This window comes from Oppia nitens, unplaced genomic scaffold (assembly GCF_028296485.1).
Source record: "Oppia nitens isolate AA-2021 unplaced genomic scaffold, nextdenovo-longstitch-racon4-pilon3 scaffold4_pilon_pilon_pilon, whole genome shotgun sequence".
In the NCBI taxonomy this organism is placed as follows: domain Eukaryota; kingdom Metazoa; phylum Arthropoda; class Arachnida; order Sarcoptiformes; family Oppiidae; genus Oppia; species Oppia nitens.
In genome coordinates this window covers 6,778,945-6,804,870 of record NW_026533232.1, presented here as the reverse complement: position 1 = coordinate 6,804,870, position 25,926 = coordinate 6,778,945, and the positions used below count along the sequence as shown (strand labels likewise).

The window sequence follows — 25,926 nt, the reverse complement described above, 5'->3', positions numbered from 1 at the left end:
TTATACTTAACAAATATTACTATTGAATGAATCAATAATTGTCACATAATTATTAAAATTCAAGTTTATCGTTAGAGAGTTATAAATAGAAATTTTTAATAAATTGCTATGACAATGTTTAATATATATATTTAGATTATATAAGATTAAAATTTGTTTTTTATAGTAATTTATATTACAGTATATAATATTATTTATTGATGTGTACACATTGATGTGTGCGACAATATAAATATAAATATTTGTATATTAAATAATTTATACACTATTGTATAAAGTTGTTTCTACTTTTTAAAAAATCAATTGTAAATTGATCATGATAACTTTTACTGCAAGTTAATTATATAAAATTTTGTCGTTTTATTCATTATCAATCTGTATTAGTGTATATCAATTATACTAAAATATATTTTCGAAAATACCTCTAATTTTTTTCAATAATATTTTTTTAGAATTTTCATTCATTCACTAATTCACAAAATATAATAATATATTTTACAGCATTTTGTAAAGTATTTGATACCTATATAAATAGTTGTACTATAAATATACTAAACGTATTAATAAATACTGTATATATAATTATTGCTTAATATTTATATTTTTGTTTATCTTTTTTTATTTATGTCTAAAAATGAGTTTATATCAATAAAAATATTAGTATAAAATAATAAATTTTACTTTTAAATTATTTTTCGCTTAAAATAATAATTTTAAGCGTGTTTTTAATGTCAAAACTAAAAATCCTTGTGATGTATGACAAGTAATGCGGAAAATATCATATAAAATGGTATATAAATTACTTATCACGAGTTATTGCCATTAAAACTAAAATAAGTTAAATTAATAGTTTTATTAACAACTTTCCGCTTAAATAATATTTGTCTGACGTTACGTTAGAAATCATATATTTTTTATTTTTGTGTCATAAATAAAAAAAATAAATATTTATATATATATAGAAATAACATAAATTTATACCAATATCTTAATGTAAAATTATATTCGTATATATAATACAAAAATAAAATTTTAATACTTTTATTTCATTACTAAAAAATAATTTTTAATATATAATTATATTTTAGTATCATAACTACAAAAATGGATTATAAATTTTGATAAATACAAATATTATTTTTTTAAATATAATGTTTTTATTATTAATGTTTTAGAATAAATAAATAAATACTCAAATATGGAAATATCAGTTTATAATTATATTATTTAAAATATTAACTTAATAATATAAACATGTAATTATCACTTAAATTAGAATTTTTAAATGGTAATCTATTAATATTTATTTTGAAATTTTAAAATTAGAAATTATAATCATTATAATTGATTAAAATCACGAGTTTAGAATTGACTATAATGTTGTTTTTATAATTTATAATTTTAATTATATTAACATTAAAATAATTTTTATTACAATATCCTTTATAGTTGACAGTTTTGAATACAATTACAGTATATCACAATAAAATATATAGTGAAAAATAACTAATTTGATAATACTAATTTAAATTATTTTTAATTATAATATATATATATATATAAGTTTATTTTTACATATTAAAATATTAACAATTCTAATTTATTGAAATTATCTATTTTATTTTTATATTTATACTCACATTTTCATAAATACTCAAATATCCATAAATCAGGAAAAATGGCAAAAACTAAATGTTAATTATGTAAACTTATATAAACTTTATTTTGTTTACAATAATTGACATTTAACTTTATCAGTAAAAATTAATATAATAATTAAATTCTAATACTATTTTTTAATTTTAATTGTATTTTTCAAATTTAATCAACACTTTAAAATGTGTGAATTGAACCCTCAATTCATTACAAAAACATAATTATTGCCAAAACTTTAGTTTACTTAAGAAAATAATGAAAAACTAAAATTTAAATATTCTGTAGTTTTCTTTTATGATATCATATCAGTACCAATGAAAGCATTAATAGTAATGAATATAAATAGTTTTTTTAGTAAAAAATAAAAATGTTGAGTTAAAATACATTCACTTTTCTCTCATTTTATAAATATCATAATACAGTGCAATACACATCTGTATAAGTAAATAATATATAAATAAAAACACAAATATATAATTTAATATTTTTATGCATTACAATAATTGTCAAATAAATCTACAAATAAACTAATGAGATGTCAATACAATATTATAAGTTATGTAACATTTATTTATAGATTAATTGTTTTTAAAAAGTTGCAAACATTGCTTTTTAATATTATTTAATATCTAAAGATAGTAACATTAATTAATAGTTATACCATACAGAATAAGTATCTATTTTTTTATTAAATAAAAATGTTAAACATTTTTATTTTTTAGTTTATTATAATATTTAAAGTATTAAAATAGCATGTAATTTACAATAAATATAAAATTCAATTTCTTACAAATAATATAATAATAATCTTATTATATTTATAAGCAGTAATTCATTTATATATATTTGTTACTTTTTATAATTTTAAAAAATCAAATCAAATAAAAATTTATATTAATTTATATAATTAAGATATAATAAAAATAAAGTAATAATTTTAGTATTTCATGATTTAAAATAAATAATAACAACCTTAAGTATTATTTTTAATCTTATTTAGATTTTCATTTTATTTTTATTTACATTATTTTAGACAATTAATAATGATTAAAAAAATTATGACATTATTTTAACAACAGTTAACAATATTTCTATAGCTTTTACTTGAATTATGAGAAATTAGAAATAGAGATAATAGTAGATAATAGAGAGGTGCGACTGTATTATGTTTATTGAAGTATAGTATTAAAAGAATTGACTGTATATTATGTTATGAAAACTTGATTTGAAAGATCTTGCAATACGGGACAGGACAGGACAGGACAGGACAGGACAGGACAGGACAGGACAGGACAGGACAGGACAGGACAGGACAGGACAGGACAGGACAGGACAGGACAGGACAGGACAGGACAGGACAGGACAGGACAGGACAGGACAGGACAGGACAGGACAGGACAGGACAGGACAGGACAGGACAGGACAGGACAGGACAGGACAGGACTTTCATCTTAATTTACACCACTAGTATATATCAAATAAAGTCTGTGACAGAAGGGTGCGAACTGGTTTTTGCTTAATATCTTTATAACTAATTGAGCTAGATGAACAAAAATTTTATGAGAAACATGGAATCCTGGGACGTATAACTTAGTATAGTTAGTTTTTATAGATTTAAGCTTATGTAGCTAAGCACCGGTATGTGCCATATCTCTAAAACTATAATAAATATCTAAATTCTGATAATGTGAATTTAAACTAGTTGAAAATTTATTAGACACGTGTTTCGGTAATTTTTTAAAAAATTAATAAATTTTAAACAAAAAGCAAAAAATTGTAAAATTTGTGATATTTTGATATTTTCTAGAAAAAAAGTATCAAGGTATTTTATTATGAGATTAATCTATTATTATTTGTTATATAATAAGGAATAATTATTCTATTTATAATTTTTAATTATCATGTTTAGTTTTTGAGATATTAAAGAAAAACATTTTTACCATTATATAAATTAAGTAATAAATATAATTAATAAAATTTTATAAGAAAAAATTATATAATAGTAAAAATGTTTTTCTTTAATATCTCAAAAACTAAACATACAAATCATATAATACAATATACAATACAATATACAATACAATATACAATACAATATACAATACAATATACAGTATGTATATATGTTTTGTTTGTGTTAATGAACTATCATTTCATCTAAAGTATAGTTTTGATGTCAAATGTTGTCAAACCTATTATTAGTAGAATTTAAATGTTTTTTTTCTAGTGATTGCTATATAATTTCACTCTATTTTTAGTTTTTTTATTTTTAGTAAATAATCATAATTTTTATTTAAAGTACTAAATTGAGTAAGTTTAATTTATATATTTTTTTAACCAATTTTTTAATGTTAATTTTGTTGTTTTATTAAATATCAATAATAAAATTCAATGAAATTTATATGATTTGCTGAGTAATTAATATACTCTAACTTTATGTCAGAATTTTATACAATATTATTGTAATAATGTTTGTAAAGTAATAATACTTTAGTTAGTTATGGGAATTATTTAGGAATTGGAATATTATTATAACATTTTTAGGGAATTAAGTTAAAGGGAGTAATAAACACTTGTTTCGAATTTCGAATCATATATTTTGAAAGCAAACAATCATATCGAACGTTATTATAAGGTATTACACAATATTATAGTAATTATTGTGTAATCAATAGATTAATGCAATTCTATTGAAATCCAATTGACATTCAATTTAATAGATTCACTAAATGTGTGACAAATGTGTGACAAATGTGTGACAAATGTGTGACAAATGTGTGACAAATGTGTGACCAAAATATACACTAACTTTGAATCCATTGATTATCACATCAATTGATCCACTGATGGACATACACTCAAATCACGAGCTCATTGCTCTTTATGGACAAATCAAAGAGGTTTTTGTCTTATTTAATGTTATTATTATTATTAATAATTCATCGTTTAGTTGATCACCGAAGAGACGCAACAAAAGGAAAGACTTAAACAAATGTTGATTAATACTGAAGACAACAAAGACTGGAATCAACAAGTGATCCAACAATTGAGACAATCATTACAAGAGGCGCACAAATGTATTAAAAGCCAAAACAAAGCTTTGGATCAAATTAATCAATTAAAAGGTTTGACAATATTTATGACATAATATTCATATTAAAGACTTGATTTGTTACCAATTGTTTACAACTAAAGAAACCAATCGTTTGTCGAATGAAAAGATATCTGAATTAAACCAAACATTGACCACAAATGACAAATCGATGAATTCAAAGATTAATGAATTGATGACACGTTTAAATTCAAAGGAAAAAACTATTCAAGAGTTGAATTTGAAGACCAGTGGCAAAGAGATATCATTGAATCAAATGAAACGCGAATTAAGTGACAATAAGGAGAAAAGCGAACAAAATATCGCTGAAATCAAAGATTTTTACGAACAGAAGATTAAAAGTCTTTACAAAGACTCTGACGAAAAGTTACACAAATGTATGCAACGGAATGACGAAAAGATAATTGAAGTAAAAGCTAATTGTTTGCGAAGTATTGAAAAAACCAAAGAAGAATATGAAACAAAACTCAGACGATATGAAATGGAAAACAAAGAATTAAACGAAAAATATTCACATATGAGACTTGAGTCGGAGGCCCGCAAAATGTCCAACAAATTTGCCACAAATGCTACCAAAAGTGGTTGTCATTCAAAGACCAAGTTTTCAAAGAATAAACTATCGATTCGAGTCATGGATTCAGAAGACGATGAACTGAACGCACCTACTGTTGAATTGGTCGGACAAAAGCGCAAGAAATTGATGCCAAATAATGATTCTTATTTGGATTATCTTAGAGATGAACCATAAGTTGTTTAATACATTAACTAAAATATAAATATTAATTTGTATTTTTATGTAAAATTTAAAAAATATAAATTTATTATCAATTTGCAAATCAATACTTTCCATAATTACCGGTACTTTTAATAATTTATTTTTTGTTAATATACTGTAATAAAAATACTTTCATTTCATTCTTTATAATATGGTATAAGATATTGTATATTACAATAAAATATAAATAATTTATTGAAGTTTATAAAAAAGAGATTTTGTTAAATTGAAAGACAACAATATTATACTGTAGTAATAATAATAAGTGAATTTTTATATCTATTTTTTCATATACTGTTGGGTAATGAACTCTAAATTTTGAAATTACTGTAATTTGAGTGATCAGACATACAATGGTATGACTAATAACTGTTTTTAAGATTTAAAGATAAAAATTTTAAGATGTTATCAATTTGGGACAACAATATAAACATATAAAACTGTCATATCTTATAATAATAACGATAGACAAAAAAATGATAATTTTGAACCAAATAATATCTAATCCGAGAACGACTAGTCTGTACCGCAAATATTTTAAAAGGAAGACTTATATAATAAAATTTATTTGAAACCTAAAAAAGATGTGGCCATTGGTTGTTATTGTTAACCATTGGGCTCAGTCATCGAGGAATGTCATCTGTCCGGGACCTCCTTTCCTCATATATCTTCGGTAACGTTTATAACTAGAACTCTCTGCCATTTGAGCCTTTGTTTCGTCGTCTTTATTCTTTTTCCAGACATCAAACTTGTCTTTCATCCACAACTCATCAATCATATACTCTTCGATCTCATCATCGGACAGAGCTTCCCATTGAAGTTGAGACAATGACATGTATTTCCTTATTATATATTTTTTCTCTTCATCTCCTAATTCTTCCTTATTAATGGTAAATTTCCAGATCCATCTAAAGTACCAAATGAGATACATAGTGATAGTATAGGGAAGAAATATCAATTGAATCCAAAGGACATTCTTATACGAAGGCTTTTGATAACCGCCTTTAATATCCATTTTCTCTTCAATTATCTTCCTTAAGATATTTTCTTCTTCAATTTTAATGTCATCTTTATTACGGAACCGATTCTTCTTACGATTGGCCGCTGAATTGTCAATAAGTCCGTCAGTTTTGGCTATTTCTTGTGCTTTCAATCTATATTTAGGAACTGTTAAAAAATAATCGATGGCTTCTTTAAATCGGGAATGCATTGCATAATATTGAAAGCCAGATATGACAGTAATGGTCACAACAATGACAATACGGACGTCCACTTTGGGTGTATACATACGCCGGTAGTATCGGTAATAATGGGCATACATTTCGTCGGGATTGTCTAACATATAATCATAATCTCTACGACTTTCCTCTTCCCGTAGCACTTCGTAAGCGTTGGCCAACTGACGGAACTTTTCGGTAGCAATTTGTTTGGCTTCTTCACCCTTATGGACATCGGGATGCCATTTGCGGGCCAACTTGCGGTACTCTCTTGATATCTCATCGCGTGGCGACTGTCTGGTCACTCCCAATACTAAATACAATAACATTCATTATTTAAGACATATATTTAGATACAACTCATCGATGTCTACATACTATCATAACAGTTGTCTCGACCGCAATACAAGCCATCGAAGAATGCAAAACCTCTTGAGATTTGTGTTGAAAATGACAACAATATTATAAACCATTTGATTGTCATTAATGTGTTTGTCGTGTATTTAAACAACATTTTCAATCCATTAATACTAACTTTATATTACATATCAATAATTATAAAATATTAATTAACAAAATTAAAATTAACTAAAAAAAACTAACAAAACTTAAATAAATAACATATAAATTGACTAAATTAACAAAATATAGCTAAGAAAATATCATTTGCGATAAAATTTTATACTAAATATTAAAAAACAAAATTATATTAATTTTAAATTAATATATTAATTATTAATATTATTTAAAAACTTTTTTGTTTCCAAATTTAACTAAAAGCCGATTGAGACGTGTCTTCAATATTGTGAAACATATAACACATTCAACACAAATGTTGTAATCACTGCTCTATTAATGGTTTACACATTAAAACAGTGCTCTCAATGAAAAACACCAGTTGTTTGGCTGAGAAGCGCTTCATTTAAATTATATTTTATTTTTTAAAAAAATGACATAAATTAACACATTTGTCATAATCTTGTTATATATTTATTAATTATTAAATATTTTAATTAATTATATTAAAGAAATTATATGTGTATTATTAAATATAATAATAATAATAATAATTAATTAGAAATTTATTAAATTGTCTATAAAATTAAATATGAAATATTCTTAGATTAACTAAAAATATTTAATAAATTATATAATATATGATATTAAAAAACTCTTACCATTAGATATGGTTTGTTTAAATATCTTTGATTCAAATAAATATCTTTACACATATTTATAAGTTTTGTTATATTTTAGCAACAAAAAAAATATTTAACTAAAATTATACACAAAATTAGGTCATTAAGTGTCAAAAACCTGTGCACTTAAGCGTGTATTTAATTAATATAAATGTAATTATAAATTATTTTAAAATATAGTTAACTAAATATTTATAGATAGAAATAATATATAATTTTTTAAATAAAAATCACACTTAGAGTATACTCATTTTACTGCATTATATGTATTGATAATACCATATATATAAATTTTATAATTTAATTAATTTAACATCTTAACTAAATTCAAAAAATATTTTATTATTTTTAACTTAACATTTTTATCACGAATACTTTAAATTGATTATTAACTTATTAATTAATATTTAGTTGTGATTGAACAGTATTTATTGGTAAGCTATAAACTTTGTAATTTTACAAAAACAATTTATTTTAAATTACAATCAAAATTTAATACTACCGTAATTGTTTCAATAATATCCATAATAAATTGATTGTAAATTATATTGCAATTAAAATGCATTAAAACTGGACAACACATTTAATATACAAATAAGTGCTAATTATATTTATTCAATAAACTATTAGCATAATTAACATATAATTTTTGAAAACTTTGAAACATTTATTAATTTGATGGACAATATAATAAATGAATGGTATTATTGATGTACAGTATTATAATAAATGAGATCACAGTTTCCAACTCTGTCTCATCATTAGATCAAAATAGATGTCTTCATCTATTGAAGCGCTAACTCCTGAGTAGTAGTCTATGAATTCTTCTTTTGTTAACTAAAAATATTTTAAATGTAGTTTTAAATTCATTAATCATCCAAGAGTTGGTATACTTATTATGAATGACTCTACCTGTCCATCAATATAACCTCCCTCTTCAAACTTCTTGATGAATCCCTCCAGAAGTTCTTTTTCTGTTTGCTGTCCGTTTTGATAATCGGGATGACTTCTGCTATTATAGACACCTTTCAAATCATCTAACGTTACGACTCCATCACCTGTTTTGTCCAACTTTTTGAATGCCATATCTATTAAATTAAGTCGAGTCTTATTCATTGGTGGCTATATATGAAAGTAAATATTATTAATTTAAATGTATTTATAATATTAGCAAAACATTATGTCTTACTCTAACAGCTTTTAAGAACTCATCATATTTAATGGTTCCGTTGCCATCCCTATCAAACTGTTTAAACATATCAACAATTTCATCGTCGCTAACATCCAAACCAATATCTTTGACACCATTAGTAAATTCTTCAAGTGATAGATCACCGTTTTGGTTGTCATCCATTATCCGAAAAGTCCTTAAAAAATATAATACATTTAAATGTTTTTAATAATTAACGATTAATATAGTATTTTATAATTAGAGTATTGTAGATAAATAACAAATATAAAAAATAACAAACATAATAAAATGCTAACTAAAAGTTACAATATTTCAAATAATTAATAAATATTTTGAATTAAAATAATAAATTAATAAAAATAAATTTATAGATAGATACTATTCAAATAATAAAATTTGTTCTAATTGTTTCAATGAAATTTTTTATTAACTATTAACTAATAGATATTAGAAAAATGTATATTATATAAGTTTAATCAATAAATTAATTTAATAAAAGATGACACTTAGAAAATGATAACCAAACTAATTGTTAATGTTATACGAATTAATGATTTTATATTTAAACATTTATTCATAGAATTTTTATCATAATTTATTTATCAATTACAGTAATAATAATGATATTTTATTTTAATATTTTTTAATAGCTTTAATTATATATACATTTATGAAGTACTGTACTTACAGTATCTAATACATTTGTTAGATATACTGTATACTGTAATATTAAAGAATATAATCCATAAAATATAATAAAAATCAGACTATTGTTTATTTGTATAACTAATTTAATAAATTATAAATTAACTATTAAATACAGTTGTATTTGATTTATAAATACTTAAGATATGATGTAAGACACGATTTTGTTGTAAATAATAATCTATGTTAAGGACAAACATTGCTTAAAGGCTTTAAACAAATAATATCCAATTCTGTACACAAATTCACTTTTAATTTAATTGAATGGTATTATTGTGTAGACATTATTTTAATAATATTTGTATTTTTTAAAATATATTTTATTAGTAAAATTTAAGTGGGCTAATTTTTTAATCAAATATCGTAATATTTGTCGACATACTAAATATTTAATCCATAAAATACTTAATAATAATTTGGTAAATGATTATATTTTTATTAAAATGTGCTAAAATTACATATATGGTTATCTCAGATTATGCACTACATTAACAATTGACTCATATTTGATGCAATATGTTGTTTGATTAAAAATCATGCAATAATTCAAACTAAAATTCAACTCTTGAATGAACACATGGCTTATTTGAGATAAAACTATGAGATAATCTGATTATTATATATATTAATAAATAACAAATTTGTTAACTAATAAAAATAATGTCTCATAAATATGTCAAAATTAACTAATTATAATAACAATTAAAAAAATATGAATGACTTACTTTCCGAGCCCTAGTATACCAGTGGCACCTCTTTGAAGGCACCGGAGTCTCAATTTCTCGATCGGATCTTTAGTGACGTTTGCCTGTCGTCCGGCCTTTTCCTGCATTCGCATCTCATTACGGGACTGTGCGGTCACTGGTCTCGGCATAACTTTAATAGTACTTTACTTTAACGTTAAACTATGTATTGTATGAAATTGAAACAAACTTATTAAATATTAGTAAATTTAGTTTGTTTTATAAAATATTGTTTTATCAACAACAACAACAACAATATTTAAATGGCCTTTAAGTTAGATATCAATAGTTTTTTTAATTTAAAAATTCTGGATATTATTAAACAATAAAAAACTTGGAAAATGAGTAAAACATAGAAATACTTAGTAAATTGAATTATATGTTAACTTCAATAATACAGTAATAGTAATACAATGAAGAAACAGATTAAGGCATTGAAGGAAAACTCCTTTCTATAGAGTTTGTAGTAAATACCGGTTTGACGTATAATATAATAGTGCTGTAAATAGAGGCCACTTTCATGGATACGACTAAACTGATTATATTTCTTCAAATATACACTATTATAAAACATAAGTTTGCACACCATATGTACAATGTTTTATTTATTGAATATAATTATAAATGACTACAAAACGTGAATTATAATGCATTTGCTTAATAAGCAACAAATGCTTATTATAATATCTTTTTATTATAAAGTACAGTACATTTTAAAGTTTTTTAAAGGTTAAAACAAATGAGAGATAGAGGGAGAGGGAGAGAGAGAGAGAGAGAGAGAGAGAGAGAGAGAGAGAGAGAGAGAGAGAGAGAGAGACAGACAGACAGAGACAAAAGTCTAATTATTATTGAAATCAAAAACATTTAATGACATATTCTTAACACTTGAATAACTTTTAAAGGTGTCTGACTTTAATGGAGACAATCGACATTCAATAATAAAGTAAATATTATATTGTTTTGAAAACATTTGAAAAATTCGTCAAAATTTTAGCAAAAATTCTAAGAAAATAATGATTTTTCCCTAAATTATTATCTTTATATTTCTAATAAAATTGATTAAAAATAATAATCAAAATAAAATTCAAATTAATGATCAATAAAAATAATATTTTATTAATAGGAAAAATTATTAATTCATAACCATTGCTTTTTTTGTTTGTTGTATTTGTTGATACTTAAATTGAAATAATTAAAGTCAAATCTAAATTTTACTGTATATATTGTAGTTTATACTATAACTTACTGTCTGTAAGTACTGTATAGTATACAGTGTATACGATATATAATATATTAAATTAAATATTTATAATTATATAATTTCTGACTATGTTAAATTGATAATTATTTATTTTGTACTTAAAAATATTAAGTTTTAAACAATACAAATTATTAATTTATTTCATTATTTAATATATATTTTAAAATAGATGTTTTATATGTTATTGATGTGGATAATATCGATTTGTGTAACAAATATGAAGTAGACTTATAAATAGGCTAATGATATAACTGATATCACAAAAAAATTATTCATCTCTATTATGTACAAAATTTTTCAAATAAAACAATTTAATTAAATAGTATTATAATTTATAAAGTACTTTTTGATAAAAAAATATAATACAATAATTATTACTGAAACATATAAAGTTGTTTTACAGATAATAAAAGGTAAAAAATATAATACTGTATTATTATACAGTATTTTATAAATAATTAAAACTGTAGTATAACTTGTAATTAAATATTATATATCTGTTTTATAATATTTTAATAACTATTATTTATTAAAACTTATTAAATAAATAAACTTTAAAACATAATAATTAATTATTTATTGTTTTTAAGTCATATTTATAAATAATAATTCTAAGTACTGTACAGTACATTAAAATATAATTAGAAAATATCGATTTTACTATAATTATATAATACAGTACATAAAAATGTACAATAAATTATCTAATTGTTTATATTTTTAATGAATAAATCAACAATACATAAAACTATTGACTGAAAACATGACACTTGTTTTTTAAATGTAATACAAAACAATGTTTATATTGATTGTTAAAACTAAAAGTTGTTTAAATGATAAAAATTGGTCGAAACTTACATAACAAGCGATGTCTTAGTATGTCTTAGTGTCGTCAAAGTTGTCGCAATGCAGCTAAAGATGAGATACAATATTGAATGTAAATATAATACGTTTGCTTATATGATATCAGAATATAATGCTATTTGAGAGCAATAGTAGAGCCAAACCCAAACCCAATACTAGTTTTATTCTCGTTTAAAATGTTAGATAAGTTTTATTATTAACTATTATTATAATTATATTAAATATTAAAAAGGGAGTAAACCATCAAAATTTGAAGACAAAGTTTATGATTATTCTGTTTATTATTATATTATATAACAACTTATGAGAGAAACTCCTCCGCACTGTCTGTGGTCTTGAAGTCGAGTGAATGTGAATATCGTTGATCTCGTCATACGTTAGACAACACCTCAAAGAAATATAATATAAGAATATGTGATAAATCTTCCGTTCCTTAACTCATAATTAAAATTATAAAATCAATTTACAAAATAAATAATTAACTATTTATTTGCTAATAAATCCAATGTACAGTATTTTATTATAGAAAAAACTAAATGCTTTAATTGATTGATTTATATATATTAATTTTAATCAATATTTTGGTATTAGCTCTCAATATACTATATATTATATTATATTAATTTATATATAGTATATACAGTATAACACTTTGTATATAAAAGCGTATAAAATTTGATGTGAAATCCTGACAACACCATTAAAGACAATTCAAACATTGGGTTTATGCAAAAAAAAGTTGGTTTAATACTGATATTGTTAGGTTAATATGTTTAGCAAAAATAGGACGTTCCTCGAGTAACTATGGAAATACTACTGCAATATAATAATTATTTGTGTATATTATTAATACTAACTATTACTTGTTATTAAACACCACTTAAAAAGTTAATTTTTATTTTTTATCGTTTAATGTCACAAATAATATAAAATAATACTATAATATTGACTTTCTTGTCTTATATTTATTTTTATTTGTATTCATTTATTTGTCTGTTAAACAATTTGATAGGAAATAAATGTTAGGAAATTGTATTTTTTGTGCTATTAATCGATTTTATTTATTATATTAAATTTATTTGTAAATTAATATTACTTAAAATTATAAAGTTAACAGATAATTAAGCAATTAATTCTACAATTCATTGTAATTGCATAAAAGGCTAATCATTAATTATTGTCATTAATTAATAATTATATATCATATATATGTATAACTTTTATTATAACCTTATCTGTAAATTATTTAAAAATTTAGAAATCAGAAAAAAATAAAACACAAGACATGACTTAATTTAAATGTTATATGTATTTGAATTATCAAATAATTTGTTCTGTATTTTAGTCAAATTATTCATTAAATTTTTATTTAAGCTATAAAACAAAATTTATTATAACTTATAAATGTAAACATTAAAAACAATAATTTCAATTTATTTAATAACACTTATATTTGGTTGACTTTCCAATTAATTCAATTACTTCTTAAATACATTTAATACAATAACATTAATTTAATGACATTCAGATATTTGAAGCAAAAATTATTCACTACTTATATACTGTGTATAATTTATATGCAACATATATACAGTATTAATAGTATTAATTTAATACTTTGATTATATATTAAAATGTTAATATATAATATTTTATTAGCACTTTTATCATAAAGTGTAATCAACAAAATGTAATTTCTATAAAAGTTATTAAAAGTAATAAATAAAATAAAAGTATAAGCAATTATAGTAAAAGTGAAATACATTTATGAAAACATTTCATAAGTTTAATGAATTTCTATATAACTTAATATTTTACAAAATTAATAAATGAAATAAAATTTAATTAAATAATATAAATAAAAAATGAATTATTTAGATATTTTTCGATGACATGGATTTGCTTAAAGAGCGAACTCTTCTAATATGTAAACTAATCAAAACAATGGTTGCAATTGAGAAACACATTATTAAAATGAGAAACAATACTCCTATGAAATAGTTTTCTTTGAAATCTATTAATAAATTTTATAAAAGATATTATTAATAAATTGTCAAAATATGAATCAAATATTTATTTACCTGTTTTCAAATTTCTTACAATAACTATCAGACCAGCGATTATTTGAATTATAAGAAAAAATATACCAAACGATAGACAAGGAATTATTGAACGATAGGTTCCGAACCACGAAAGACAGTGACCTATAATACTGACAATCAAAGACACACTAATGAATGGCTCAAATGCTTTCAATTCTTTCATTCGGACTAATGAAATGGTTAACAAAATCAAAGACAATACAATTGTGATAATATTAATCCATTTTAAGAAACTACTAATATCTTTAGGCAATTCTTCAAAAGCGGTTCCAATGATATTATTATTTGATTGTTGTTTAGGTTTTGATGATATTTCGGGGTCGAGTTGTGCCCATTTGGCCGCTTCGTTGTCAGTAAACGCCTTACTCTTGGCATCGGTCACTGAATCAGAGTCATCAGCGATGACACTATTTATCTGATTTTTAGACTCTTTTTTAACTTCATTATCTGATAAAGACTGTGATTGAGACATAACCTCTTTGGTCACAATATTTATTAAATTATACAATAGTTTGTAAAAAATCTAAATTTATAAATGAAAAATAAGTTATAACTGAAAAGTATATTACAAATTGAATAAATTAATAACAATATAAATTTATATTTTGTCTGATGAGTTAAATTAATTAACAGTTACATTATTATATAATTGTTAGATACAATAAAATAATATAACAAATTATTTAATCAAAAGAAATAAAAGTCAAACACAAATAAAATCAATATACAAATAAAGTATTAAAAAATAAAAGAGAAATTATGACCAAATTTGATCAAAGTGTTAGTCAAATATTAAAAAATAGAAAAAAGGCATCATTTGAATAATGTTTTTCAATTAATAAAATGACAATTAATTGAAAGAAACAAATCTAGATTATAGACATACAGTAAAAACATACTATATTTGTATTACAATTATTGTCAAACAACTACTTTCTATTTTACTGATATCCCTATCAATCCTCACAATGTTTTTACTGATTGTCTATAAACTAGATTTAAACCAATCTTTTTTAAGTTCAATAGAATTTCAATAAAATATACAATAAAACAGATTTTGGAAAATTTATTTACAGAAATTTATTTGAATTTGAAATTTTGATATAAATATTGAAATTCAAATGATTTGATACTAAAATATAATTTTTGGACTGAAAACTGGAAACTGAAAAATGGTTTCATAAGAATGAACTGATGATAGAGAAAAAGCACATCAATATTGAAGTAGAAGATTATCAAAGATTGGATTAAATCTGTATTTATTTCATACAGAGTTTATAATGTATTTTGAAAAATTGAGATTAATATACAGTAATTGTAATTCAAAGAGTTTACAGAAATTTATTTGAATTTGAAATTTTGATATAAATATTGAAATACAAAGTCTGAGAAACACTCAAATCTGTTCTACTCTTCTTCTCCTGATTTTTGACTTCTTCTCCTTCTTCTGCGTCCACCCTTTCTTCGACCTCCAGACCGACGACGGCGTCGACCGCCAGATCGCGATCGACCTCCTCTTCGACTTCTCGAACCAGATCTTCGTCGACGATGTCTCGACTCCGCAATCTTTCCGCCGGATTTCATTGAAGCCGGAGACCAATCTTCGTCGTTCTCGTCGTCAGCCATGAGGTCGACATCAATGGCCATCTCTTCTTTCACCTCTTGAGTGTTCGTCTCTTCAGACTTGACTTCGTTTTCTTTTGGATTCATTTCTGAATTGTCGAGAATTTTGCCGATAAAATCAAAGCAAGAATTTGTTGTTTAACTCAACGGTTGATTGAAATGATTTGAAATGACTTTTGAAATGAATTCAATTAAACAGATTCACAATATTGTTGTTAATCGCGTGAAATGTTTAATCAAATTATAGTTATGATTGTTTAAATAACTATACATTACTTGTATTTCTCGTGATATTTTAACATTTATTTTATTTATAAGCAATTAATTGTTTATTTCATATAATTTCATAAAGTTTTTATATATTTTAAAATGTGATTAAATGAACATTTATATTAATAAACTTAAGTTAAGTTAAGTGATTTGTCATGAATTTTATAAATTTATTAAAATACATTTATGATAAAATTTTTAAAATTCAAGTTTTCATATTTCAATGTGATTTATACACAAACTAAACAATATTATCTAAAACTTATTAAATAGTGATTTTAACATCTTTTAAAACTAAAACAACCAATGCTTTACATATACCGAAGCTGTTCCCCAATATCTATTAAATATAATACTTTACAAAAATACATATTTCTTATTTAAGTTTGATTTAGTTATTAATATCTCAATAAACAAACAAAAAACAGTTAAAGGGATTATAAAAATAATTTTTTAAATCTTTTTTAAATTCTAAATAAAGTTTCAAATAAACAGAATTTACTATTTAATAGAATTGTTTATTATTAGTATTAATACATTAATTAATAATTATATAGTAATAGTCATAATGTAGTTCAACTCTATTATAATTAGTGTCAAGTATTTTATATTTATTAATATATTATTTAATTATTTATTATTATTTTAAATCATATAAACTGTTATTCAATTGATCTCAAGTCATGTGAATTGTTTGAGTTATACAACAAGTGTTACATTGTTTGCGATCAACACTTCAATTGTAAACAAATGGATAAATGAATCAAACATTTCATACAAAATATGAATCAATGAATCAAATGATACATCAATTTGACAGACAATGTCTTCGTACACAAAGATCACCGCATATATACTGTCGTTGTGTTTATGGTATCGATTCAGACATTATTTGCAAGACTGGATCAGCTCGAGTGATGACAAACGTGAACCACAATCACTACAAGTGGTGCTCTTCTTTCCCGATACTCAGATCAAGTGTCATGACTTTCATCAAACAAATTGTGGTAATTATTATTATTATTATTATTATTATTATTATTATTATTATTATTATTATTATTATTATTATTATTATTATTATTATTATTATTATTATTATTATTATTAATTTCATTAAATGTTATGTCTTTTTATTTGATCCATAGATGAAGTAATAGCAAAACATCCGATGTCATCGTTATGTCAATTATTATCATTATTAAAGTCATGTCAGCGATCGCTATATATCTGTATGTATTGTCTATCGTATGAACCAATTATCCAAACAATTGAAGAGTTAAGTCTTAATAAATACATTGATATCCGTATTATATTAAATGGCAAACGAAATGTGGTGACCAATGAAGAGGTTGATCACTCAACTACTCGATTAAGACAATTGTTTAAGAATGGGATTCAATTAAAGACTATTATTGTGTCCAATGATGGTCTGATGCATAACAAATTTGCTATTATTGATAACAATATTCTCATCAATGGATCGCTTAATTGGACACAAAATGCTATATTTTTTAGCTATAATGATATGATCGCCACAACTGATCCAAAGCTTGTTTTGCAATATTGGAGACAATTTAACCACTTTTGGTCACTTAATTAATAATAATTTATTTTAGTGATATAAACTATTTTTAATGAAAATGTTTTATCAATTTTTAAAAGCCTTGAAAATAATTTTATTAATTACACAGATTATTGACTGTTATGTGCTTTTTATTTTTGATTACCATTTGTTATCAAATTTGTATATTAAAACCACTAAAACAAACAAATTTGACAAATATTTCTATCAAAACATACAAATCTGTTGTTATAATTACCGAAAATGATTTATCACTTATATATTGTCGATGCCTTTGTTGTTGACAACCAGTCCTTCACCGGTAATCCGGCGGCCGTATGCCTATTGGACTTTGATGTACAGTATATATAATATATTTATGATTACGGAATACATTAAATTAGAGGTAAATAAATTAATTTTAATATTTTTTTAGGACGACATCACAGATGATATCAAACAGAAAATAGCGTCCGAAATGAACTTAAGTGAGACAGCATTTGTGGCCAAGAGTTGGACAAAATCACTAAATGTTTCGCCAAATAACTATACATTGAGATGGTTTACACCCACTAATGAGGTCGATCTTTGTGGTCACGCGACTCTGGCTACCGCTTGTGTTATATTTAATGAAATACTAAAAAATTCAAATGAAAATATCATTAAATTTGAAACTAAGTTCAAAGGATACCTTAATGCCATCTATTCTGGCAATGGATTAATAACTCTGAATTTTCCAGTTAATGATAGCAAACCATTAACTGGTTATCAATGGATTCCTGATATTATAAGATATACATTAGGACCACATTTGAGTGATAAAAGTGTAGAAGAAGTTGAATACTCAAGTGGTACTAAAAAAATATTGTTAAGATTAAAGGATAGCTTGCAATCGGAAATTATCCATAAAGTAGTTCCGAATTTTGCAGAACTCTTAAATATTGATACAAACGGTATGGTTAGAGGTATTATTGTCACCAAAAAGTCTGAAAGAGTTCATTTCTTGTCGAGATATTTTTCTCCGTGGAATGGCATCAATGAAGATCCGGTCACGGGATCGGCGCACACAGTACTTACTCCCTATTGGTTACGACAATATAATAAAGTCGGTACTGAGTTGGATCAACTCATTGGACATCAATGCTCTCGCAGAGGAGGTATTATTTATTGTCGTTTAGCAGAAGATAGGGTTAAGTTAAGTGGAAATACCAAAATCGTAGTCTCGGCTCAAATCAATGTATGACTAATTCATTTACTTAAAAATCTTATTTTATTAAAAACGATATTTTTATATAAACTTTGAAATACTGTTTAAATATTGCAATAAATCATTTGCAACATAATTGAGATTATTATATAAGTGTAAAATCAATAAAAATTTCAAATGTAAAGATTGAGTTTACATTTATAGATGACTTTTCAAACCTTAAAAGTCAATTACTTTTTTAGTTCTGCTCTCAGATTCTCTGCGAGTTTGTCGAAGAATTCAAATGTATTTAAATAATCATTTTTCGTTATGTTATCCATGCCTTTGATACAAATGGCCAGATCTTTGGTCATAAAACCAGACTCAATGGTATCGACGCACACTTTTTCTAGAGTCTGTGCGAAGTTAGCCAATGGCTGGTTATTGTCGAGCTTTGCTCTGTGAAGAAAACCTTGAGTCCACGCAAAGATCGAAGCGATTGGATTAGTGGACGTCTCTTTGTTTTGTTGATGCATTCGGTAGTGTCGAGTAACAGTTCCGTGCGCTGCTTCGGCCTCAATAGTCTTGCCGTCGGGACAGATAAGTACAGAGGTCATCATACCGAGTGAGCCATATCCTTGAGCCACAGAATCTGATTGGACATCACCATCATAGTTCTTGCAGGCCCAGACAAAGCCTCCATCAGATTTGAGTGCCTGCGCCACCATATCATCGATGAGTCGGTGTTCATACCAAATGCCGACCTCTTCATAGCGAGACTTATATTGTTTGTCATAAATCTCTTGAAAAATATCTTTAAACCTTCCGTCATATTTCTTAAGAATCGTATTCTTAGTACTCATATATAGTGGATATTTTCGATCCAATGCGTACTGAAGTGACGATTCGGCAAATGCTTTAATACTTGAATCCGTGTTATACATTGATAGTGATACTCCTCCGCCGTCTTTAAAATCAAAAACAGTATAACTGATGGGTTGTCCGCCGGTCTCAGGCGTCCACTTTATCTCTAGTTTTCCATTTCCTGGAACTACAAAATCGGTAGCTTTGTATTGATCACCAAATGCATGTCTACCAATGATAATGGGTTTCTTCCACCCGGGAACTAATTTAGGAATATTTTTGCATATAATTGGCTCACGGAATACGGTTCCGCCTAATATATTACGAATAGTTCCGTTCGGAGATTTCCACATCTTATGATAAATAATTCATATAAAGACAACATATGTTTACAATATATCGAAACAGAATATATATTTATTGCAAACCTGTTTGAGTCCAAATTCTTCGACCCGTTTCTCATCGGGAGTAATGGTCGCACACTTAACACCGACATTGTATTTGAGTATAGCATTGGCGCACTCGACAGTCACCTCATCATTGGTTGCGTCTCTGTTTTCAATACCCAAATCAAAGAAATGTAGTTCAGCGCTGACAAAGGGAAAGATAAGTTTATCTTTGATTAGATCCCATATGATTCGTGTCATTTCGTCGCCTTGCATCTCAACTATAGGTCCGCAACTAATTTTATCCGACATCTCTTCAATTTTTTTACGATTCGATACAAAAACTAATAACAATTTGTCTCAATATCTATGATACAAAAACATTGAAAAAATTATAATATAAAATATAGTATTTATATATTATTTATTTTTATAATTTTCAACTGAAAATATAAGTTAAACCATTAACTCTTTATATATATGTCATAAAAACTAAACTTTATACCTCGGATAGTAAAAGAAATAAATTGTTTAATCAATTTAATAATCTATATATTAATAAATAATTGTCATTTGATTGACATATTTTTTGTTGTAATTTTGTACTCAACTAAACTCCAAAGTTTAATAATGTATTACAATTCAAGTACTTTTAAGTGAAATCAGACAATTATTGTCAGGTAAAGTAATACATATATATTATTACTAATAATAAATATTAAATGTAACAAATAAGTGGAAAATTTCCAAAGTTGTCACTAAAATTAAGGATGTATTAAGTGATTAAAAATTTTGAAAATTCAGTTTTCAATATTCAAGAGTACTTTCAGTGGATTAATTCAGTCGCTTCTATAGTCCTCTGATATCAAACTTTAAATTTGATAAAAACATGTATTAATTTACGATTTTTGAAAATAAATTTTAATTTAATAAAATATCTTCAAATAATCTTTGATACAATAAAATAAAACAATAAAAACTGAGATTATTTAATAAACTTGTTAAAATAAATACAAAATTAAAGTTTAAGTATTTAACAAATAATTTTTATTTTAATCATTTTATTGTTCACTTTAATGTTTTTATTGATAATCGCAGATTATTTGAAGATTTTATTAAATTAATTAAAATTAAATTAGATAATATAATTTTATTACTGTTTTATAAATTCAATAAATTATCTGAATTTTCAATTGAATATTCAAATTAAAAATAAATTCAGCTGAATTTTGCATCACTACTAAAGTTAGACAAACAAATTTTGTTTATTTATTATTGGTTTAACCAAAATATATAATTATTATTCGCAAGTTTTAAAATTTAAATAATATTATTTTAATTAGCTTACATTTAAATATATAAAAACAAATTTTTTAAAATCACTTAAATATGAACTTTAAAGTACTGTATATATTGAATAACAATCACTTGATTTAAACCGATATTAGCCTAAGAAACTAAATTTGAAAATTAAGGATCAATATTATAGTACAACTCATACTTAAATTAAATACACATTTTCAATACACTAATGTTAATATACAGATAATATATACGGTATTATAGATAATGAACCGGTATTATGACAACCTTATGATATGTCTCAGACATTGCTTAATACAGTATAAACACCGCTATAAACACCGGTTTTCTGGTGTTTAACATATTTTCTAATTATTAGTGAAATTGTGTACAAAAATATATGTTTAAAAATATTAGAGAAGATATCGATGTTTGCAGATATGAATAATTTAACTGAAAATAATTGAAAAACAAAATTCAAACCATTTTTTAAGGAAACTATTAACTAAAAATAAATTTGTATTTTAAACTTTAAATAATAAACAACTGACACAATTATCATTTATTTAAATAAATTAATAAATAAAAAATATTTATATAGATTATTATATGAAAAATATTATTTTTTGTTTAATACAAATAACAGTTTAAGCATTTGACAAAAATCCTTGAATATTTAATTTTTTATTTATTTATTAAATATATAAAAATTAATATCATTTTGAAATTTAATTCCATTTAATTGTGTAATAAAAATATGTTTTTCTAACTAGAAATCACATAATTATTTATTAATTAAAATAATATAATTATTTGTCTAATCATTGATATTACATGACATACATTTTAAAATTAAATAATTTACTTGTAATTTAATATCAAAAATACGTATTTTTGTATAAATAGTTTGATGGATACAAATATTTATTTTAATATTTACGGTAAATAAAACCAAATTAATTTTATTATATAATGATTAATGTATTTAATTAAAGTTTTATATTTATGTTTTTATATGAGAAAAAGTTAAAATTGTAATTTTAGTAAATGATATTGATTTTTGCTAATCGGATAAAATTTATATATTTTATAATATAATAAATTATGTCAATTTATATATTATATGAAAGTCAATGCTTTTAAGGAATTATGTTAATAAGGAATGGATTTATAAAACAATTAATTATTTGTTAATTTGATAATCAATTTTTGTGATTAATATGTCATTAGAGAGCTATTTATATGGTCTCTCAAATGTAATCATCAATTTAATGCCAATTATTATCACAATAACACAATTGTGTCACAATTAAGACTACCTCTGTTTAACAATATTAAGAACGTAAACAATAGTAATTTTAAAAAATAATTACAATTAAATTAACAAATAATTAATTAATTTTTAATTTTTTTAATATATAGTATATATCAATAAATAGATTAATTGAAAAAACAATGACTATTATTATGGTTTTGATTTACTTTTTAATTATTTAGTCATTTGATTACTAAAATTTAATTAAGGAATGGATAACAAAACGATTGAATGACAAGTTATTAGCCATAAATTATGACAAAAAATAATAAATTATTTTCAAATTGTTAAATACCTTAATACATTACATTAATGACCATTTATATATCAATAACACTTTACAATATAATAATACCGACTTACCAAAAATAATACCGACTTACCAAAAATAATACCGACTTACCAAAAATAATACCGACTTACCAAAAATAATACCGACTTACCAAAAATAATACCGACTTACCAAAAATAATACCGACTTACCAAAAATAATACCGACTTACCAAAAATAATACCGACTTACCAAAAATAATACCGACTTACCAAAAATAATACCGACTTACCAAAAATAATACCGCCTAACCAAAAATAATACCGACTTACCAAAAATAATACCGCCTAACCAAAAATAATACCGACTTACCAAAAATAATACCGACTTACCAAAAATAATACCGACTTACCAAAAATAATACCGACTTACCAAAAATAATACCGACTTACCAAAAATAATACCGACTTACCAAAAATAATACCGACTTACCAAAAATAATACCGCCTAACCAAAAATAATACCGTCTTACCAAAAATAATACCGACTTACCAAAAATAATACCGCCTAACCAAAAATAATACCGACTTACCAAAAATAATACCGCCTAACCAAAAATAATACCGACTTACCAAAAATAATACCGCCTAACCAAAAATAATACCGACTTACCAAAAATAATACCGCCTAACCAAAAATAATACCGACTTACCAAAAATAATACCGACTTACCAATACTAATACCGACTTTTATATCGAAATACCATGTTCCCATAGAAATATTGTTTTTTATTACCGTGTTCCCATATATTTTTTTTATTCTCATATTATAATTAAGATAATTTTAGGTACAAGGTATAATATAATTAATAATGTAACACGGTACTTATATAAAAAACTATTTGCTGGGAAACGGTACTTATTTTTGAAAAAAAACTATTTTTATGGGAAGACGGTACTAATTTTAAAAAATATTTTATGGGAAGACGGTACTTATATAAAAAACTATTTGCTGGGAAGACGGTACTAATTTTAAAAAATATTTTATGGGAAGACGGTACTTATATAAAAAACTATTTGCTGGGAAGACGGTACTAATTTTAAAAAATATTTTATGGGAAGACGGTACTTATATAAAAAACTATTTGCTGGGAAGACGGTACTTATTTTTGAAAAAAACTATTTTTATGGGAAGACGGTACTAATTTTAAAAAATATTTTATGGGAAGACGGTACTTATATAAAAAACTATTTGCTGGGAAGACGGTACTTATTTTTGAAAAAAACTATTTTTATGGGAAGACGGTACTAATTTTAAAAAATATTTTATGGGAAGACGGTACTTATATAAAAAACTATTTGCTGGGAAGACGGTACTAATTTTAAAAAATATTTTATGGGAAGACGGTACTTATATAAAAAACTATTTGCTGGGAAGACGGTACTTATTTTTGAAAAAAACTATTTTTATGGGAAGACGGTACTAATTTTAAAAAATATTTTATGGGAAGACGGTACTTATATAAAAAACTATTTGCTGGGAAGACGGTACTAATTTTAAAAAATATTTTATGGGAAGACGGTACTTATATAAAAAACTATTTGCTGGGAAGACGGTACTTATTTTTGAAAAAAACTATTTTTATGGGAAGACGGTACTAATTTTAAAAAATATTTTATGGGAAAACGGTACTTATTTAAAATACATTTGTATGGGAACACTGATTATTTAAATATTAATATATATTGAATATTGATATATATATATGTACTAATAGTATAGTTTTTTATTTAGAGTTTTACGGTATAATGTTATAAATTTATAATCACTATATTTATTGACATTATTGATGTCCATTTTGGTTGTTATTAGTATTTTCTATTCTTTATATTAAAATAAATTCATTCTTTAAAAGCATTACTTATCATAGTAATATTGATAATAAAAATATACGACAAATTTAATTAATTAAATTATATTTCATTTAAATATCACATAACTAATAACTTAATAGTTGTTATACGATAATTGAATGATATATGGATTTATAAATTGAAATTTAATATATCTGTATATCAATCACTTTTATTAACACTTTTATTAAGACTTTTATTAATTTGATTAATAATAAAGAAAATAATAAAAAGTTAGAAAACTTACAATAAATTTGCGGTCGATTTCAACAGCGATTTAGCCGTCAGTATAAACGCTATGAGTGTTTGAAAGTAATGTTTAATTATTTGACAAATGTTTTGGCATTTGTGGCAATACTTCACTAATACATGTATTTGTCATAACATTGGAGTCAATAATACAAT

At 23.7% G+C, this 25,926-nt stretch overlaps 7 protein-coding genes across 11 annotated transcripts; 3 read left to right on the top strand and 4 right to left on the bottom strand.

The window, feature by feature from the left end:
* The first annotated feature begins 4,283 nt into the window (after window positions 1–4,283).
* On the top strand, window positions 4,284–5,569 carry LOC128959939 (uncharacterized). Its single transcript, XM_054305977.1, has 3 exons — window positions 4,284–4,556; window positions 4,607–4,781; window positions 4,852–5,569. Exons 1-3 carry the CDS (start codon window positions 4,503–4,505, stop codon window positions 5,514–5,516), a joined length of 894 nt encoding a protein of 297 aa, XP_054161952.1. The 5' UTR covers window positions 4,284–4,502; the 3' UTR covers window positions 5,517–5,569.
* A 395-nt stretch (window positions 5,570–5,964) lies between these two features.
* Window positions 5,965–7,336, bottom strand: LOC128960507 (dnaJ homolog subfamily C member 25 homolog). The gene is made up of 2 exons (XM_054306608.1): window positions 7,139–7,336; window positions 5,965–7,073 (listed from the first exon to the last, which is right to left on the bottom strand). The coding sequence occupies exons 1-2, from the start codon at window positions 7,272–7,274 to the stop codon at window positions 6,163–6,165; spliced, it is 1,047 nt and encodes a 348-aa protein (XP_054162583.1). The 5' UTR covers window positions 7,275–7,336; the 3' UTR covers window positions 5,965–6,162.
* A 1,309-nt stretch (window positions 7,337–8,645) lies between these two features.
* LOC128959519 (calcyphosin-like protein) lies at window positions 8,646–12,894 on the bottom strand. Of its 4 annotated transcripts, none has more exons than XM_054305491.1 (5): window positions 12,719–12,894; window positions 10,582–10,761; window positions 9,149–9,326; window positions 8,872–9,081; window positions 8,646–8,796 (listed from the first exon to the last, which is right to left on the bottom strand). In XM_054305491.1, exons 2-5 carry the CDS (start codon window positions 10,728–10,730, stop codon window positions 8,695–8,697), a joined length of 639 nt encoding a protein of 212 aa, XP_054161466.1. In that variant the 5' UTR covers window positions 10,731–10,761; window positions 12,719–12,894; the 3' UTR covers window positions 8,646–8,694. The 4 variants fall into 4 exon arrangements, with proteins under 4 accessions (XP_054161466.1, XP_054161468.1, XP_054161469.1 ...); XM_054305493.1 differs by lacking the exon at window positions 12,719–12,894 and adding an exon at window positions 11,074–11,179; XM_054305494.1 differs by lacking the exon at window positions 12,719–12,894 and adding an exon at window positions 10,962–11,014.
* A 3,339-nt stretch (window positions 12,895–16,233) lies between these two features.
* LOC128960343 (female-specific protein transformer-like) lies at window positions 16,234–16,536 on the bottom strand. The gene has a single exon (XM_054306415.1). It carries the CDS (start codon window positions 16,534–16,536, stop codon window positions 16,234–16,236), a length of 303 nt encoding a protein of 100 aa, XP_054162390.1.
* An 872-nt stretch (window positions 16,537–17,408) lies between these two features.
* Window positions 17,409–18,322, top strand: LOC128959954 (uncharacterized). The gene is made up of 2 exons (XM_054305995.1): window positions 17,409–17,726; window positions 17,868–18,322. The coding sequence occupies exons 1-2, from the start codon at window positions 17,543–17,545 to the stop codon at window positions 18,320–18,322; spliced, it is 639 nt and encodes a 212-aa protein (XP_054161970.1). The 5' UTR covers window positions 17,409–17,542.
* Window positions 18,323–18,474: 152 nt separating this feature from the next.
* On the top strand, window positions 18,475–19,544 carry LOC128960413 (phenazine biosynthesis-like domain-containing protein). Its single transcript, XM_054306485.1, has 2 exons — window positions 18,475–18,640; window positions 18,720–19,544. The coding sequence occupies exons 1-2, from the start codon at window positions 18,548–18,550 to the stop codon at window positions 19,524–19,526; spliced, it is 900 nt and encodes a 299-aa protein (XP_054162460.1). The 5' UTR covers window positions 18,475–18,547; the 3' UTR covers window positions 19,527–19,544.
* Window positions 19,545–19,636: 92 nt separating this feature from the next.
* On the bottom strand, window positions 19,637–25,847 carry LOC128960411 (isocitrate dehydrogenase [NADP] cytoplasmic-like). 2 transcript variants are annotated; one of them, XM_054306483.1, is made up of 3 exons: window positions 25,769–25,847; window positions 20,762–21,086; window positions 19,637–20,686 (listed from the first exon to the last, which is right to left on the bottom strand). In XM_054306483.1, exons 2-3 carry the CDS (start codon window positions 21,029–21,031, stop codon window positions 19,721–19,723), a joined length of 1,236 nt encoding a protein of 411 aa, XP_054162458.1. In that variant the 5' UTR covers window positions 21,032–21,086; window positions 25,769–25,847; the 3' UTR covers window positions 19,637–19,720. The 2 variants fall into 2 exon arrangements, with proteins under 2 accessions (XP_054162458.1, XP_054162459.1); XM_054306484.1 differs by lacking the exon at window positions 25,769–25,847 and adding an exon at window positions 22,310–22,325.
* Window positions 25,848–25,926: the final 79 nt, after the last annotated feature.

What these genes read in the sequence shown, in the direction of transcription:
- LOC128959939 (XM_054305977.1), top strand. Translation starts at nt 4,503, where the DNA reads ATGGACATACACTCAAATCACGAGCTCATTGCTCTTTATGGACAAATC. An exon ending in TTTATGGACAAATCAAAGAG is followed by an intron (nt 4,557 to 4,606) that starts GTTTTTGTCTTA and finishes TTCATCGTTTAG; the next exon opens with TTGATCACCGAAGAGACGCA. An exon ending in TCAAATTAATCAATTAAAAG is followed by an intron (nt 4,782 to 4,851) that starts GTTTGACAATAT and finishes TTACAACTAAAG; the next exon opens with AAACCAATCGTTTGTCGAAT.
- LOC128960507 (XM_054306608.1), bottom strand. Translation starts at nt 7,274, where the DNA reads ATGTTGTTTAAATACACGACAAACACATTAATGACAATCAAATGGTTT. An exon ending in TCGAGACAACTGTTATGATA is followed by an intron (nt 7,074 to 7,138) that starts GTATGTAGACAT and finishes TATTGTATTTAG; the next exon opens with TATTGGGAGTGACCAGACAG.
- LOC128959519 (XM_054305491.1), bottom strand. Translation starts at nt 10,730, where the DNA reads ATGCCGAGACCAGTGACCGCACAGTCCCGTAATGAGATGCGAATGCAG. An exon ending in GGTATACTAGGGCTCGGAAA is followed by an intron (nt 9,327 to 10,581) that starts GTAAGTCATTCA and finishes ATATTTTTTAAG; the next exon opens with GACTTTTCGGATAATGGATG. An exon ending in GAGGTTATATTGATGGACAG is followed by an intron (nt 8,797 to 8,871) that starts GTAGAGTCATTC and finishes AAATATTTTTAG; the next exon opens with TTAACAAAAGAAGAATTCAT.
- LOC128960343 (XM_054306415.1), bottom strand. Translation starts at nt 16,536, where the DNA reads ATGAATCCAAAAGAAAACGAAGTCAAGTCTGAAGAGACGAACACTCAA.
- LOC128959954 (XM_054305995.1), top strand. Translation starts at nt 17,543, where the DNA reads ATGTCTTCGTACACAAAGATCACCGCATATATACTGTCGTTGTGTTTA. An exon ending in CTTTCATCAAACAAATTGTG is followed by an intron (nt 17,727 to 17,867) that starts GTAATTATTATT and finishes TTTGATCCATAG; the next exon opens with ATGAAGTAATAGCAAAACAT.
- LOC128960413 (XM_054306485.1), top strand. Translation starts at nt 18,548, where the DNA reads ATGATTTATCACTTATATATTGTCGATGCCTTTGTTGTTGACAACCAG. An exon ending in TATGCCTATTGGACTTTGAT is followed by an intron (nt 18,641 to 18,719) that starts GTACAGTATATA and finishes ATATTTTTTTAG; the next exon opens with GACGACATCACAGATGATAT.
- LOC128960411 (XM_054306483.1), bottom strand. Translation starts at nt 21,031, where the DNA reads ATGTCGGATAAAATTAGTTGCGGACCTATAGTTGAGATGCAAGGCGAC. An exon ending in AAGAATTTGGACTCAAACAG is followed by an intron (nt 20,687 to 20,761) that starts GTTTGCAATAAA and finishes ATTTATCATAAG; the next exon opens with ATGTGGAAATCTCCGAACGG.